Consider the following 14,302-nt stretch of genomic DNA (forward strand, 5'->3'; position numbering starts at 1 on the left):
TGCCAAGTTCAGCCATCCATGGTGGGGTGCTGCTCCAGGACCTTTTGCTTCTGTTGTGTGAGATCTCCTGTTCAATAAACCGTGGCTGTCTCTGTTGCTGTATCCTGGCTCTTTCTTCAGTCTGGAGGCTGGACAACTAACTACAAGGCTTGCAGGCCTGTGGAGTGCAGCCCAACAGTACCTCATAGAGCTTTTGAGAGGATTAAATGAAATTATACCTGGAACAAACATAGCCCGGTTATTGAGTGCTAAGTGTCAGCTACTAAGGAGATCACTGCAGCTCTGGCCCAGGACAATCCCAGCTGCACATCAGAATTATCTGAGATTTTTTTTCAAAAAGACTCAAGCTCAGGCCCAGCTGCAGACGTTTGGAGCCAACTGGTCTGGGGTGGGACCCAGTTTAGGTACAGTTGAAGAATTAATCAGGTGATTCTAATGTGCAGCCAAGGTCAAAACCCAGGTCCAAGGATAAGGCCAGAGACTGTGAATCCTTATGGTTGGCTGTCTCCAGGCAGAACAGAGAGGAAGAGTGAGAGAAGAAAACTCAAAGGACTATGGAAAAGTTTGAAAATAAGTTTGGAAAAAGACGTATTTTGTCAACAGCAAGCGTGTGGCTGCTACAAAGGATCAATTAAAAAAGACCAACAGAAGGCCTGATGAGAACTATTAAAACAGCAGCGTTTCCACCTGTCCGAATGGCTATCTCCCTATTGCCACGGCTGAAAGACAGGAAGACACACCCAGGTTAACAAGGGGGCAGTTGTTTAATGCAGAAATCCAGTTAACATAAAGAGACAGGTTGAACGATAGACAGGACTTCAAATACTGCATAGTATTACAGATTAGTTCTTCCACGGTTGATCTGTTTCTCTTATGATTTTTGATACCAGCATAAAGACGAAGAAAAGACTTCAATTAAAAATAAATAAGGCAACAGAAGAACCTTCCTGTCACAAGGAACATCCACAAATAATGCACAAATACTTGGTGCTGACACAACAAGACACCATTAGGACAAGTTCTGAAGGTGCCGCATTAAAATTTAACAAGCACGGTCCAATGACAAGAAAATGATACTCGCTTTGTTATGAATCCCTTTGCAAATAGAAATGACTCTCGGGTAATTGTTATATACAAACTTTCTGAAATAAATGGCCATCATACAAATTTTTCCATCGAGGTCCCCTCTTGTTCCAAATTCAAATGCTCCATGGCACTGCTCCCCACACCTCACAGTCAAAGCATAAATAGTCATTAAAGCACTTGAATCCGCTGTAGTTTCGTCCTTGGAAAGGTATGGAGGTTTAGCAGGATTTGCTATCAGTCATCCAGAAGGGGCTGGCAGGCAACAGGCTGGAATGACCGTTTTTGGTCTATGACAAAAAAGACCGGTTTTGTGCTTAGGATGCTGACTCGAACTCTGCTCCGTCCCCTTCGAGAGTGGTCCGCACCGTGGACGGGCCACCGAGCAGTGAACTTGAGCGTGGACAGTCATACTGTGGAGTCCCTGCCAGACTTTAGATGTGCAATCTTGGTCCGGCTAATCAATGGGTAAGCGATGCAGAGACCTCCAGCTGTCACAATAAAGCCTAAACTGCACCAGGCACAAAAGATAGACCAGCTGTAGCCATGTTCCACATCATCAGGCAGGCTATAAATTAGCTTCGGGAGCCGGTTCAAATCATAGGAGATGCTGGCAGCGTAAGTGCAGAGGGAAATGGTGCAAAATATTCCTATAAATAATACAAAGAGAGCAGAGCCATCGGTTACAGTTTTGCCTGCTACAAGGCAAATGCCAGACAGGCCTTTGTGAAAAGCAAATCAACAGATGAGATGATCAGTCCAAATTAATAAAGGACCCACAATTCTTTCACTTGAGCTACTTCATTCAACAAACATTGGCAAAACCTTTATGTGCCAGACTATATGGTAGGTTCTGGAGATAGTGGAGTGGAAAAAAAAAAGGGGGGGGGGTAAATCTGATAACTTGAATTATTTAGAATTACCTCATTTAAAGGCTATGTAAATTTGAATTCAGTTTTTTATCCTTAAAAACTTAGTAAAAAATTTTAATTGAAGGGAAAAAAATCTCGTAATCACTCAAACCTAATAGAGATGGTTTTCATTTCCCTTTGATCCATATCTGAGTTGACACATTTTCAGACTGTTGCAATCATTATACTAAGTCTTCATTTTCTGATTACCATTATCACTGTGTTTATCACGTTGCCTGTGAATAAGATCTAAAATGAACTTTCACAAGGTTTTTAAGGCACAGAGCCTGGCACATTCTAGGGCCTCAAAAATCTTGTTTTTTTTTTTTTTATGAATGAATATAAGACTTTAACATAAATTAAATCCAGGAAGTTGGACTTCAGGTAAAATAGCTGACATCATATATTTCAAGGAGTTCATATAATTCAACCACTCAGAATGCAGGTAATTTGGGTGGCATAAGGACAATGGACAGACCCAGAATTTTATCTTTTTTTTTTTTTTTTTTAACAACACATGTTATGTATAATTGTTCTTTCAGGATACTAAAATCAGGATTCTGATGAAAACGCTTCAAAAGCCCCAAACACAGGATTTTTAGTACCCTAGGATGTAGATACTAGGGTATCTAGTATCTGGTAGCATGGGATCCCAATGAGGCAGTTGCTGAGTTGAAGGGGGCGATGAATGCAAAAACTGGCCCCAGTCAAGTATCCACTCAAGTTTCAGAATGTTCAGTTCTGTTCCAAGTCCTCCACGTTTCTTTTTCATACTTTGGTTTATCCCTGTTGTAATGGAGGTTACATACATTTGCTGGAAAATTGCTTTGGCGTGTTTTTTGGTTTTTTTTTGTCTTTTTTCTTTTTAGTGACGCACCCCTGCACATGGAGGTTCCCAGGCTAGGGGGCTAATCAGATCTGTAGCTGCCGGCCTACGCCACAGCCACTCAGGATTCGAGCCTCATCTGCGACCTACACCACAGCTCACAGCAATACCAGATCCTTGACCCCCTGAGTGAGGCCAGGGATTGAACCCGAAACCTCACGGTTCCTAGTCAGATTCATTTCCGCTGCGCCACGATGGAAACTCCTGGAAAATTGCTTTGGCAACCTTAGGGTTCTATGCAGCACCTTCGCAGGAGAACAGACACTGATTTGGGGACTGAGAGGCTTAAAAGTAACAGGACCTCCCCCCACTTCTTTTTAATAGAGCTTCGGAGATCAGAACACTAGCAGAAAAACAAACTCAGAGCAGACAGAAATGGCCATTTTCAAGTGCTAGAATTCTGCCTGCACTCAAATACATAAAGGCACAGTGCCTAAATCCTTTTCCAAATGTGCATTTAGAAAAGAAATGTTTTAAATTAAAAGGATGCTTGATCTGAGGTGATTCGATACCTCCTATTCTTTGCCCAAGTCTATTTCAGACTCTAAAGCGATTCTGTTTTTCTAAAAAGGATGAAATCTTGTCTTCTGACTTCTGGCTCCAGATTACTACGGTAAACATATCACTTTTTGAATTCTCCAAAGAAAAAGCATGATGGAAATAATTCCTTCACAAAGGAATGGTCCACTCAAAAACTGAATACTCCTCTGCTTTTTTCAAACCTTGTGAAGAGCAAATGTTCTTACATCTCCATGAATGTTTTCACAGGCATCTAAACAAAGACAGCGTTTGTATATAACAAGGTCCTTTTAATGAATGCTGGTAATAGAACAATGAGGCAGTTAGAAAAATTTGATCTCTGGAGTATCAACAGGTAAACTAGAATAATAGAATAATGACTACTTTACCGGAAAAACAGCTCTATTTTGCATTTAACCGACTGCACACAGCTGAATATCTAAGAGGCTTTTTACAAGTACATAGTTGGGGTTTTTTTGTTTGTTTTGGGGGCTTTTTTTGTTTTGTTTTGTTTGCTTCCTTGGGCCACACCTGTGGCATATGGACATTCCCAGGCTAGGGGTCAAATTGGAGCTACAGCTGCCAGCCTACACCACAGCCAAAGCAATGTGGGATTCAAGCAGGGTTTGAGACCTACACCACAGCTCACGCAATGCCAGATCCTTAACCCACCGAGCAAGGCCAGGGATTGAACCCTGATTTGATCCTCATGGATACTAGTCAGATTCGTTTCCACTGAGCCACAACAGGAACTCCCTACAAGTACATAGTTTTAATGACCTCTGAAAGCTTGAGTTCAAACTAAGACTTTTAATCATCCTTTGATGTCCCAACGCACTGGGCTGGGATGCAGGGAATGCATATTCTGGTCCCTAGCTCTGCTACTAATCACTATGTGAGTGTGACATGATCTAACCTCTCTTGAGCTTCCTCTAGAGGAAAAAAATGGGGGACTTGGTTCCTGAAGTCCCTTGCAGTGTCAAATTGCTGTGACTCTAAAATTGGACACAGAACATAAGCATTTCCCAAGATTTCCTAGCCAATCTAGTACTCAGTGTTAGGCAGCTAAATAAAAAATTGAATGTCATGGATTTTTCTTTCTGCATGTTTTCCTTTGGATTTTATGCTCAATGTTGATTTTATTAGCACCTCTCCCCTGCCAACTCCATAAAATTGCTTTTGGTGAAATGAATTTCAGCATAACTACCTCCAATTCATACCAAATAGAAAAAGATTATAAGGGACAACCTACCCTGAGGGCTTAACCTCAGGATGACTTTCTCTGCCCTGAGTGTCATGAGCACTGTGCTTCCCCAGGACACTTGGTTTGTACTTACCTCATGGACACTGTGAATGATGTCACTAAGAAAATGGCTTTATTTAACCGAGTTTGCCAGAGACCTGAAATGTCCCCCAAACTAAATTAGTGGCCCACCAGGAGCAGAAATCGGGGACTTCATGGCAGGTTTTTTGGCTGCTAATCTCACCCTTGGGTCTATCTTGCCTTGCGAACCTGATTGCTTGTCTTATTTTTATTCCTTATTAGTGTTTATTTTATCCTGAAATAGTACATACATCTCTGTGACACAAGATCTTTGTAGAAAAGAACATCATCAAACCTTGATGAAAATCTGCTGTATTTCCTGCTGCTTTTTACTCATTCAGCTGAGAGAGGTCACATGATCCCGCAAACATGCCCCCTGTCTGCCCTTCCCCCTTCCCACAAATGGCCCCAAAGCTCATCTTCGAGTGACCTTTTTCTTCCTCCAAGATGCTCTTGAAGTGGTTCTGAGTGAGAGAAAAGCAAAGGTGAACAAAAGAGCTTATCTAAAGAGCTTCCCCCTTCCAGACATTCACATCTCTAAGGAAGCTGGCAAATAGATAGCTATCACAGCTGTTATTGGTAGGATGGGCAGGGATGTTTCTGATTATTACAAAAAAATATTCAGAGAGGAGACAAAGCATTGTTTCCAGTGTTGACAACAAGCTTTTGGTAAAAGAGGCCTAACCCATTCAAGATATATATATATAATTTTTTTTTTTTGGCTTTTTTAGGGCCACAACCTGTGGCACATGGAGGTTCCCAGGTTAGGGGTCCAATCTGAGCTGCAGCTGCCAGCCTACGCCACAGCCACAGCCACGCAGGATTCGAGCCTCATCTGTGACCTACACCACAGCTCATGGCAACACTGGATCCTTAACCCACTGAGTGAGGCGAGGGATTGAACCCGCAACCTCATGGTTCCTAGTTGGATTCATTTCTGCGGCGCCATGACGGGAACTCCTCAGGATATTTTTTTAAAGGGGGAAAAGAAAAAGTGTTGTTTAAAGGATGAAAACATCTTTGTGGTCACTGGATGAGCAGTTTTAGGTCCATTTGGATCCTGTAGAATTCTACTTTAGTTCCATATGCATGTTTTACAGCTCCTCATGTCTTGGTTCTCTCAGGCTGTCATATCAACAAAGTCACACGGACCAGGAGGCTGCCACAACTGAAATTTATTTTCTCACAGTTCTGGAGGCTAGTCATCTGAGATGGAGGTCCTGGCAGGGCTGCTTTCTTGCCAGGCCTTTCTCCTTGGCTTAAAGATGGTGACGGTCTCCCCCTGAGCCTTCACAGTCTGCTCTCTCACTGTCTGTGTACAGATTTCCTCTTCTTTATAAGGACACCAGTCCTATTAAGTTAGGACCCACCTTAATGGCTTCGTTTAGACTTAATCACCTCTTTAAAGACCCTGTCTTCAAATACAGTCACATCCCTAAGTATTAGGGGTTAGAACTTCAACATGTGAGGTGGGGGGCATGCAATTCAGCCAATAACATTGTCTGTGTGTGTGGTCAGTGTATGAAGTATATTTCTACCCCTTTTACAGGCCCAAGCAAGATTTTACAATTAAAGTGTTATTTAATGTTATTCAAGAATTATTTGGGAGTTCCCATCATGGCGCAGTGGTTAACGAATCCGACTAGGAACCATGAGGTTGCGGGTTCGGTCCCTGCCCTTGCTCAGTGGGTTAACGATCCAGCGTTGCCGTGAGCTGTGGTGTAGGTTGCAGACGCGGCTCAGATCCCGCGTTGCTGTGGCTCTGGCGTAGGCCGGTGGCTACAGCTCTGATTCGACCCCTAGCCTGGGAATCTCCATATGCCGTGGGAGCAGCCCAAAGAAATAGCAAAAAGACAAAAACAAAAAAAAAAAAAAACAAAAAAAAAGAATTATTTGGAGTTCCCGTCGTGGCTCAGTGGTTAACGAATCTGACTAGGAACCATGAGGTTGTGGGTTCAATCCCTGGCCTTGCTCAGTGGGTTAAGGATCTAGCGTTGCCGTGAGCTGTGATCACCTCAGATCCCACATTGCTATGACTGTTCCACTGACAGTCTTCAGCCCCGGCTGGTGGTGCCAGGGGGAAGCGCTTCACAAGCCCCAAGCTCAGTACCAGCTACTGCTGGTAGCACCCTCAAAAGGGGGGATAATTACTGTTTCTGAAAAGCCCTGTATGCAGCTACTTTTCCTCTAAAATATTAAAAGGTTTTCTGCCAATATTCTTAATTAGAAGATACAGTGATATCACAGAATTACAAGACCAGAAGGGATATTTTCAGATCAGGACAGAAGTAAATTTATACTGCCATCCCAGATCATCAACCTAATTTCCTTCCCTAAACTCTTCACGGTGCCCATGGCCAGCTGGTACGATGAAAATTGGTAACTGGGCCCACTCTCTTGACTGTCCTCCTTTGATGTGCTTGAAAGGTGGAAAGGAATGGAAGCTGCTTCACCCTGGTTAGCCTGCTTGATAAATAACATAGCCGCGGAGTTCCCGTCGTGGCGCAGTGGTTAACGAATCCGACTAGGAACCATGAGGTTGCGGGTTCGGTCCCTGCCCTTGCTCAGTGGGTTAACGATCCAGCGTTGCCATGAGCTGTGGTGTAGGTTGCAGACGCGGCTCGGATCCTGCGTTGCTGTGGCTCTGGCGTAGGCCGGTGGCTACAGCTCCGATTCAACCCCTAGCCTGGGAACCTCCATATGCCGCGGGAGCGGCCCAAGAAATAGCAACAACAACAACAACAACAAAAAAAAAATAACATAGCCGCAACACCCAAAGGCGTAAACATTGATTTTTTTTTTTTCCACTCCTTCAAAAGATGGCCTGCTCATCATCCTGGTCTCTTTGCAATTCCAGAAAAAACGCCTCACACTCCTTTTCACACCGACTGCTCAAAAAGCCATTGCTAAGTTGCCTTAACCAAATGACTGGGCAGGACTAATGGAGACAGACAAAACGTCAAAAAAAAAAAAAAAAATCAAATAAAGATCCACAATCTGCAATTGTTAAATCCAAAACACATCCCATCTTTTTCCAAAAGACCGCAGCAATCTCATTGACCTGCAAACCCTGGCTCGATGTCACATAAGGCTATTTATAGTCCTTATTGATCCCACCTAGTGTGAATATTCATGTTTTGCTGCAGAAATGTTAATGCATTTGATTTCAGACTCTGCTAGAATGTTAGCTAATATAGGATATATACATAATATTACCTTTCTAAAATAAAACTTAAAAATATTGAAATCCAAAATGTACCCTGGCTCCAAGGACTTCAGATAAGGCATTACAGACCAATAGTTTTAGGTCACAATCAATGGATAACCTGGATAATTCAATACGTCTACAGAGGAGCCCCTTTTGGGAATGTATTGAAGCAAATCAGGGGGTCACCTAACATGAGCGTTACCCCTTCCTAAGCTTTGCTGGGGCAGTCTGAGCTGTCTCCTCTCTCTGCTGTCCCAAAGGCCCAGCCTCGTCCACAGGAGCCACTCAGGGCACAGCCTGTGGAGTGGAATGGAGGCGCCCATCAAGGCAGGACCAAGCTTTATCCAATTTTTGAGACCCCTAGTAAATGAAAAGATCATGAAAACCCTACAACAGAGACATAAAAAATTATACTTAAAATATAATCTGCTGTGAATAAACTAACACTTTAAAATATCTATATTGACATCGAGTGATAATCATCATTCTATCACAATGGCAACCTAATAGAATGTATCGTTTAAAGTTGATGGGAGGAGTTCCCACTGTGGCACAGTGAGATCAGCGGTGTCTGTGCAGCATCCAGATGCAGGTTCGATCCCGGCCCAGTACAGTGGGTTAAAGGATCCGGCTTTGCCACAGCTGCAGTGGCAGCTCAGATCTGATCCCTGGCCCAGGAACTCCACATGCTGAGGGGCAGCCAAAATAAAAACCAAAAACAAACACAAAGTTGATGGGACTGCTCACTCGCAGTGCCTGAAGGCAGTGGGGTCCGCTAACCTGCAGCCTCTTACCACTGGATGGATGATGTTTTATTCCCTTACTCCCCTGCCTGTGCCTGTGGCATGTGTGGAACTTGAGAGGACACGAAGTCCAAAGGCTACATTTGGGGCTCTTGGGGGATGTGGGGCCTGCCCCTGGCCCTGCTGGAAGACCCCTTGAGAGGCCCCAAGAAACAAGAGAGAAGTGACAGCCAGCAGCCCTGCTGTTCCAAACGTGGGTAATCAGGAGCTGTCTGTATGCAATAAGGCAGAAGCACAGAGATTGTTTTCAAGTTTCCATTTTAACATCTCAAACTGTCACATCAGTGATGATCTTCATTGAAGGCTGGCCTAATCAATTCAGGTAGAGACTGAAGACGCCAGCACATTAGAAGAGGCTAAGTTTAGCATCAAAACTCTGTGGGAGTGACGCTGACTAGGGCTGCTGAAGACATTTCTGCTTAATTAAAATCAATTCTTTTAACCCTTACTTGGGTCATCTCCTGCTGCTACAGGCGAAGGTCCTACAGCTAATTTATCTCATGCAACAAAGTTGCATAGTTCTCTCCATGTTCACAAAGGAAATGGAAAAGTATTATTTGTAGTAGCAAAAATGAAATAATCCTCCCTAAATCCCACAGTAAGAGAGCACAACACAGCAACTCTACTCTGTAGAAGAACATACAGCTATCAAAAGCTATTAAAAACCAAATACAGAACAATATAGGGACATGGAGAATGCTTATGGTATTAATGTCACATGGAGGCCCAGAAAACGAAATACTTTCCACGTGATGATGGACACAAACATTTTTTCTTCTAAATTTTTATTCTGAAATAAATATAGAGTCACACGCAGCTGAAAGAAGTAACACAGAGAGAGCCATATACCCATTGCCCGATTTCTCCCAATAGTAACATCATACACAGCTAGAGTGTAATAGCACAGCCAACAATGACATGATCCATCACCTTATCCAGACTTCACCATTTTTACACACACTCACTTGGGTGTGTGTGAATTTAGTTCTGTGCAATGTTACCACATGTGCAGATTATGTGACAGCATCACAGTCCAGATACAGAGTATTCCCATCAAAGTGATGCCCTGAGCTACCCTTTCAGAGCCATAGCTACTTCCCTCCCTGCAGTTGCTGTTTTTAATGAGACAAAGACTTGGATGAGATTTGGGCCACAATTAGGAAAGTATTTTAACAACCTAATTTTTCAGGTGGTGGGATCTCAAAGTGGATTTTCCCTTTATTGCAAAAAAAAAAAAAAAAAAAATGTTGTTTGGGCAATCAAAAAAAAAAGCCAATCAGTGTTATGTTGCCTGTCAATCCTTCGGAAACAATCATCAAACTATTGAACTTTAAGTTTATATGTTTGTGGTGAGTTTTTTGGTTTTCTGTTTTTTTTTTTTGTGGGGGTAGGGGGGGTTCCTATGGGTTTTTGCTTCTGTGGCTACTGTTCTGCTGGTTTTATTTTTCTCTAACAATTGTACAGGTGCTTGTGGTGATAAATTCCACCGAGCCCTGAGCCAGTCTGGCCTGGAGTTACAATGCACAGAAGGATCAGGAGTGAGGACTGAGCAGGGGAAGCCAGGACTGACCTAGTCAGGCAGGCTCCTAGCTCTCCTCTGAGCCAACCCAGAACCAAGCTCCCACCCTTCCTTCTTTCCTTTAAAACCAAACCAGCCCCTCCGCCTCCCAGGGAGTGCTCGCCAAGCCTGGTCCTGTGATTTATTTTAATGCCAACAATTGTTTTATATCTAAGAGAATCCTAAATTATTCATGTATTACCCATACAAAAAGTGTCTTTTAAAAACTACTACTACTGAGGCTTTCCTTTCATGTTCCTAAGGATGCCATGCAGGGCCTTTCCAGGGCTGGGGGAGTGAATCTGCATGTCTTTGATGTATATGAGGACAAGAGTTAGAAAAATGGGGGCTCAACTAATAAAGGGAGAGAAGAAAACAGGGGAGAGTTTTTAATGAAATCCCCTGGGCAGCACAGGCCTCTTCAACTCTGCTGCCCTCACCTGCTCTGTCTATAATTTGGATTTTAAATGAATCCCCTAGGCAAGCACCCACCCCATGGCTGGTCTTGTGGGTTCAAATCCTCCTTCAAAACCCGAGGAACTAGAATTTTAGCCTCCTTGGGCTACAGTCCTGCAGCCTCTGTATATTCACTCAAATCTGGAAAACTCAGGGTGCTTCTCTGCAGATTTATTCAGGAGCCAGTGACTTCTGCAGGTGTGTCTGGCGCTTACAACAATCATCCACATCCCACGTCGCTGCCAGTGACAGCGCCATCTCAAGGAAGGGTCTGTCCGTGAGGTGGGTTACCGAAGCTAACTGGTGGACCCACCCGAAGGCAAGCGCCACCTACCTGCCAGCTCCTGAAGCTATGAAAATGGTACCGGCCACCGAGGGGCGCCACTGCCTCCCCTTAACAGGGGCTTGAGTGAATGACCCAGTCGTGGTTACTTGACTAACAGAATTTCAGGGAAGCAGAAAATGCTTATTCAAAATGGCCACACATTTAGAGTAATACTACTTCCAATACCGCGTGTACTCTGTGAACCCGTTAACCTGGCATTCACTCATCACTCACGTACGCATTTTCTGTGAAGGAGCAGGAAGGAAGATTTCTTTCCTGGCAGCCACCTTCAGTCAATTTCAGCCATCAACTCAGCTCCTGACTCCTTCTTAGACAAAAACATCCTTCACCTGCTAATCAAAAAGACCTCAGTCGTCTCCGCACACCCCCTTCCAATCTCCTGATTTAAGATGAAGTCACTCCTGGGCTTAAACCCTCTTGGCGGCTTCCATCGCCCTTGAATTAAAACCTAAGCTACTACTTGCTTCTCCCCTCCTGTGATGCTGTCCTTTCCTTCCTTGCTCTTCAGCCACACACCTCTTCTTCTGTGGCTCATGGCACCTGCATCAACCCATCTCCGCCTTCAGGCTCAGTACTGCGGTTTCCTCTGCCTGTAGGACACTCCCTTCGGGGAACAGGGTCCCCTATTGCAACTCATTTTTCCTCCTCGTAGTTTTATCACCATCACATATTATTATTTGTGTCTCCCCACAATGGAAATGGAGGAGGATTTTGCCTGCCTCAATCACTGTGTGTCCCTAGCACCTACAACAGTGCCTGGTCCATAGTAAGTCCTCAAAAAATACCTGTGGAGTGATATGAATGAATGCTACGTGTGTAAAACTGACACCAATGACACCATCACTAAGAGACAGACTTAGAGTTAACGTTCAGCCCAGGGGGCATGGGCCGTGCTCACTTCTCACCCTCTTTCAGCTCACCAGCTTCTGGGAGGCAAAGGCCCACGTTTGCCCAGAGTGCAGGCCAGGGTTAGGGGCAGGGAATGAAAGAATGGGACAGAAAAATCAGACCTGGCTCATGTGCAGATGACACCCAAGACATTTCCATCTAACTTTTTTTTTTAAGGCAAACTTTTATTATTTTTTAAGGGAATACACGGATTTAGAAGATACAGAAGTCCCATTTATTAAATTAGGGAGGGACAAACAGAAGAGATGCTGCCCAGGCTGGTGTGCAGTGGCTATTCACAGACTGATCCCACTACTGATCAGCACGGGAGCTTTAACCTCTGTTTCCGACCCGGGCCAGTTCACCCCTCCTTAGGCAACCTGGTGGTCCTCATTTCTGGGGAGGTCAACGTACTGATGCTGAACTTAGTGCAGACACTGGATTGGCTTAGTGCACTGCAGTCCAGAACTCCTGGGCTCAAGAGATCCTCCACCCTCAGCCTCCCGAGTAGCTGGGACTACAGGCATGCACCACAGAGCCTAGCTCCATCCGTCCTTGTAACAGGCCAACATAGGGAAATCCGGGCTGCACTTTTTTTAGGGCCACACCTGCAGCATATGGAAGTTCCCAGGCTGAGGGTCAAATTAGAGCTGCAGCTGCCAGCCTATGCCACAGCCACAGCAACACTGGATCCTAACGCACTGAGCAAAGCCAGGGATCAAACCCATATCTTCGATATTAGTTGGGTTCATTACCGCTAAGCCATAATGGGAACTCCTGCACTTTCTAACACTTGTTTCCTTTAAATTCTATATTACCTACCAAATTCCAACAACTTTTGTTTTTCTCACAAGTGAAGAGAAAACTGACAGAGAACAAAGTGAAAGCTGCAGGCAGGGCAGCCTTCCCCATTGCCAGAAGTGTCAGAGATGTTCCCCGTACCTGTCATGAGGAAGAGGAGTCCGGCCACGTGCTGAGTCAGGCTTTCCTCCCAGAAGAAGCTGACCGTGGCTACGATGCAGCCACAGAGCAGGACGGCCACAGCCATGCCCAGGAAGCCAGCAGTGATTCTTCTTAAATCTAATCTCAAAACACAAACATTCAAAATAATAAGCAGAAGAAGAAGAGTCACGGAAAATTAGAGAATGAAGAGCTTTGCAGACATGGTGAAAGTTAATGAGGTACGCGGGCAGGTGTAGGGTCCACAGGGCCAAGCTGATTTAGGACATTCTCTTCCCCAGGCATTTCGTAAGAGGCCAGATGAGGTGTAACCAACTGAAGTGTCAGCATCTACCTTGTCTGAGTCCATGGAGAAGTCGACATCAAGTAGAAAGCAGACCAGAGGACACCAGGGTAAACTTGGGTAATAGATAGCAAAGCTACTTAGTACAATGAAGAGTGAGGAAGGTTTGCGAAATATTTTTATTATCCTTAAAAGAATGATAGAAATGTAGTGGTTAATTACACCCTGGTAGTGGCTATAATTAATCTGACTTTGGAGAAAGAGCCTAAAAAGTGAGCTACAGCGAAATATGGTTCTACCTATGCACCAAGGATGCCATTTGTTTTATTTTTTAGTTATATTTACTCCTGCCTATTTTCAAAAAGGATCTGAGAAAGTGAAGGCAATTGTTACTGAAATAGGGACCATATGTATATGCAAGAGAGCTGCTCACAAACGCTCTCTCCTCTTAAACATAAGCCTTATGACCCAAGCACCCAAGTACTCAGGTGAAGGAAGGACTGTTCCCATGGGTCAAGCCCCACTGTATACACAGTTGTCCAATGGGGTCCATCACAAAGGCACAACTGTAATCACTGGGCCAGGAACCCAGCCCCTCCCCCACCGTCTGCACCAAACCAAGAGATGGGCTGACTATACACACCTGGGTACACTTCCACTTTGCATGAACCCCACCCCACCCCTGCTGTCTTGCTTTTTTTCCATTTCCTCCCTCTCTTATTTTTTAAAACAAGGCCAATTTTTAAAATTGTGCCCTAAATTTCTATGATCCTTCTTAAAGCAACAGATTCCAAACCTAAGTCTGCCCCTGAGGCCAGTCAACAGGTCTGGGCAAGGTGGACAATGCGCACCTGTGCACACAAAGAGCCAAGAAGAGAGGCACACCCCTCTGCAGGAGTGTGGGCTGCTGCGAATGTGCTCGGGCAGCCGCCACCTCCTTGTGTGTTCCTGTTTCCCCCGCCCCCCTGTGACTCAGAGGTGATGTATAGAGGGTGCAATCCAGCAGCTTCCAGTCGGGCCCTTGTCACACATGGACCATCCGTTTCTTTTAAAGGGATTTCTCATTTCCAGCTCAGA

At 44.5% G+C, this 14,302-nt stretch overlaps 1 protein-coding gene across 8 annotated transcripts in view; it reads right to left on the minus strand.

Moving 5' to 3' along the window:
- The window catches only part of TMEM178A (transmembrane protein 178A), a 273,146-nt gene continuing 259,589 nt past the window's right edge, over positions 746-14,302 (minus strand). For all 8 annotated transcript variants that reach the window (XM_021088345.1, XM_021088344.1, XM_005655244.3 and 5 more), the window contains 2 exons: positions 12,925-13,062; positions 746-1,733 (listed from right to left, as the gene is read on the minus strand). In XM_021088345.1, the coding sequence (XP_020944004.1) occupies positions 1,492-1,733; positions 12,925-13,062 (380 nt within the window). In that variant the 3' untranslated portion in view covers positions 746-1,491. The remainder of the gene's footprint in view (positions 1,734-12,924; positions 13,063-14,302) is intronic.

This window comes from Sus scrofa, chromosome 3 (genome assembly GCF_000003025.6).
Source record: "Sus scrofa isolate TJ Tabasco breed Duroc chromosome 3, Sscrofa11.1, whole genome shotgun sequence".
NCBI lineage: Eukaryota > Metazoa > Chordata > Mammalia > Artiodactyla > Suidae > Sus > Sus scrofa.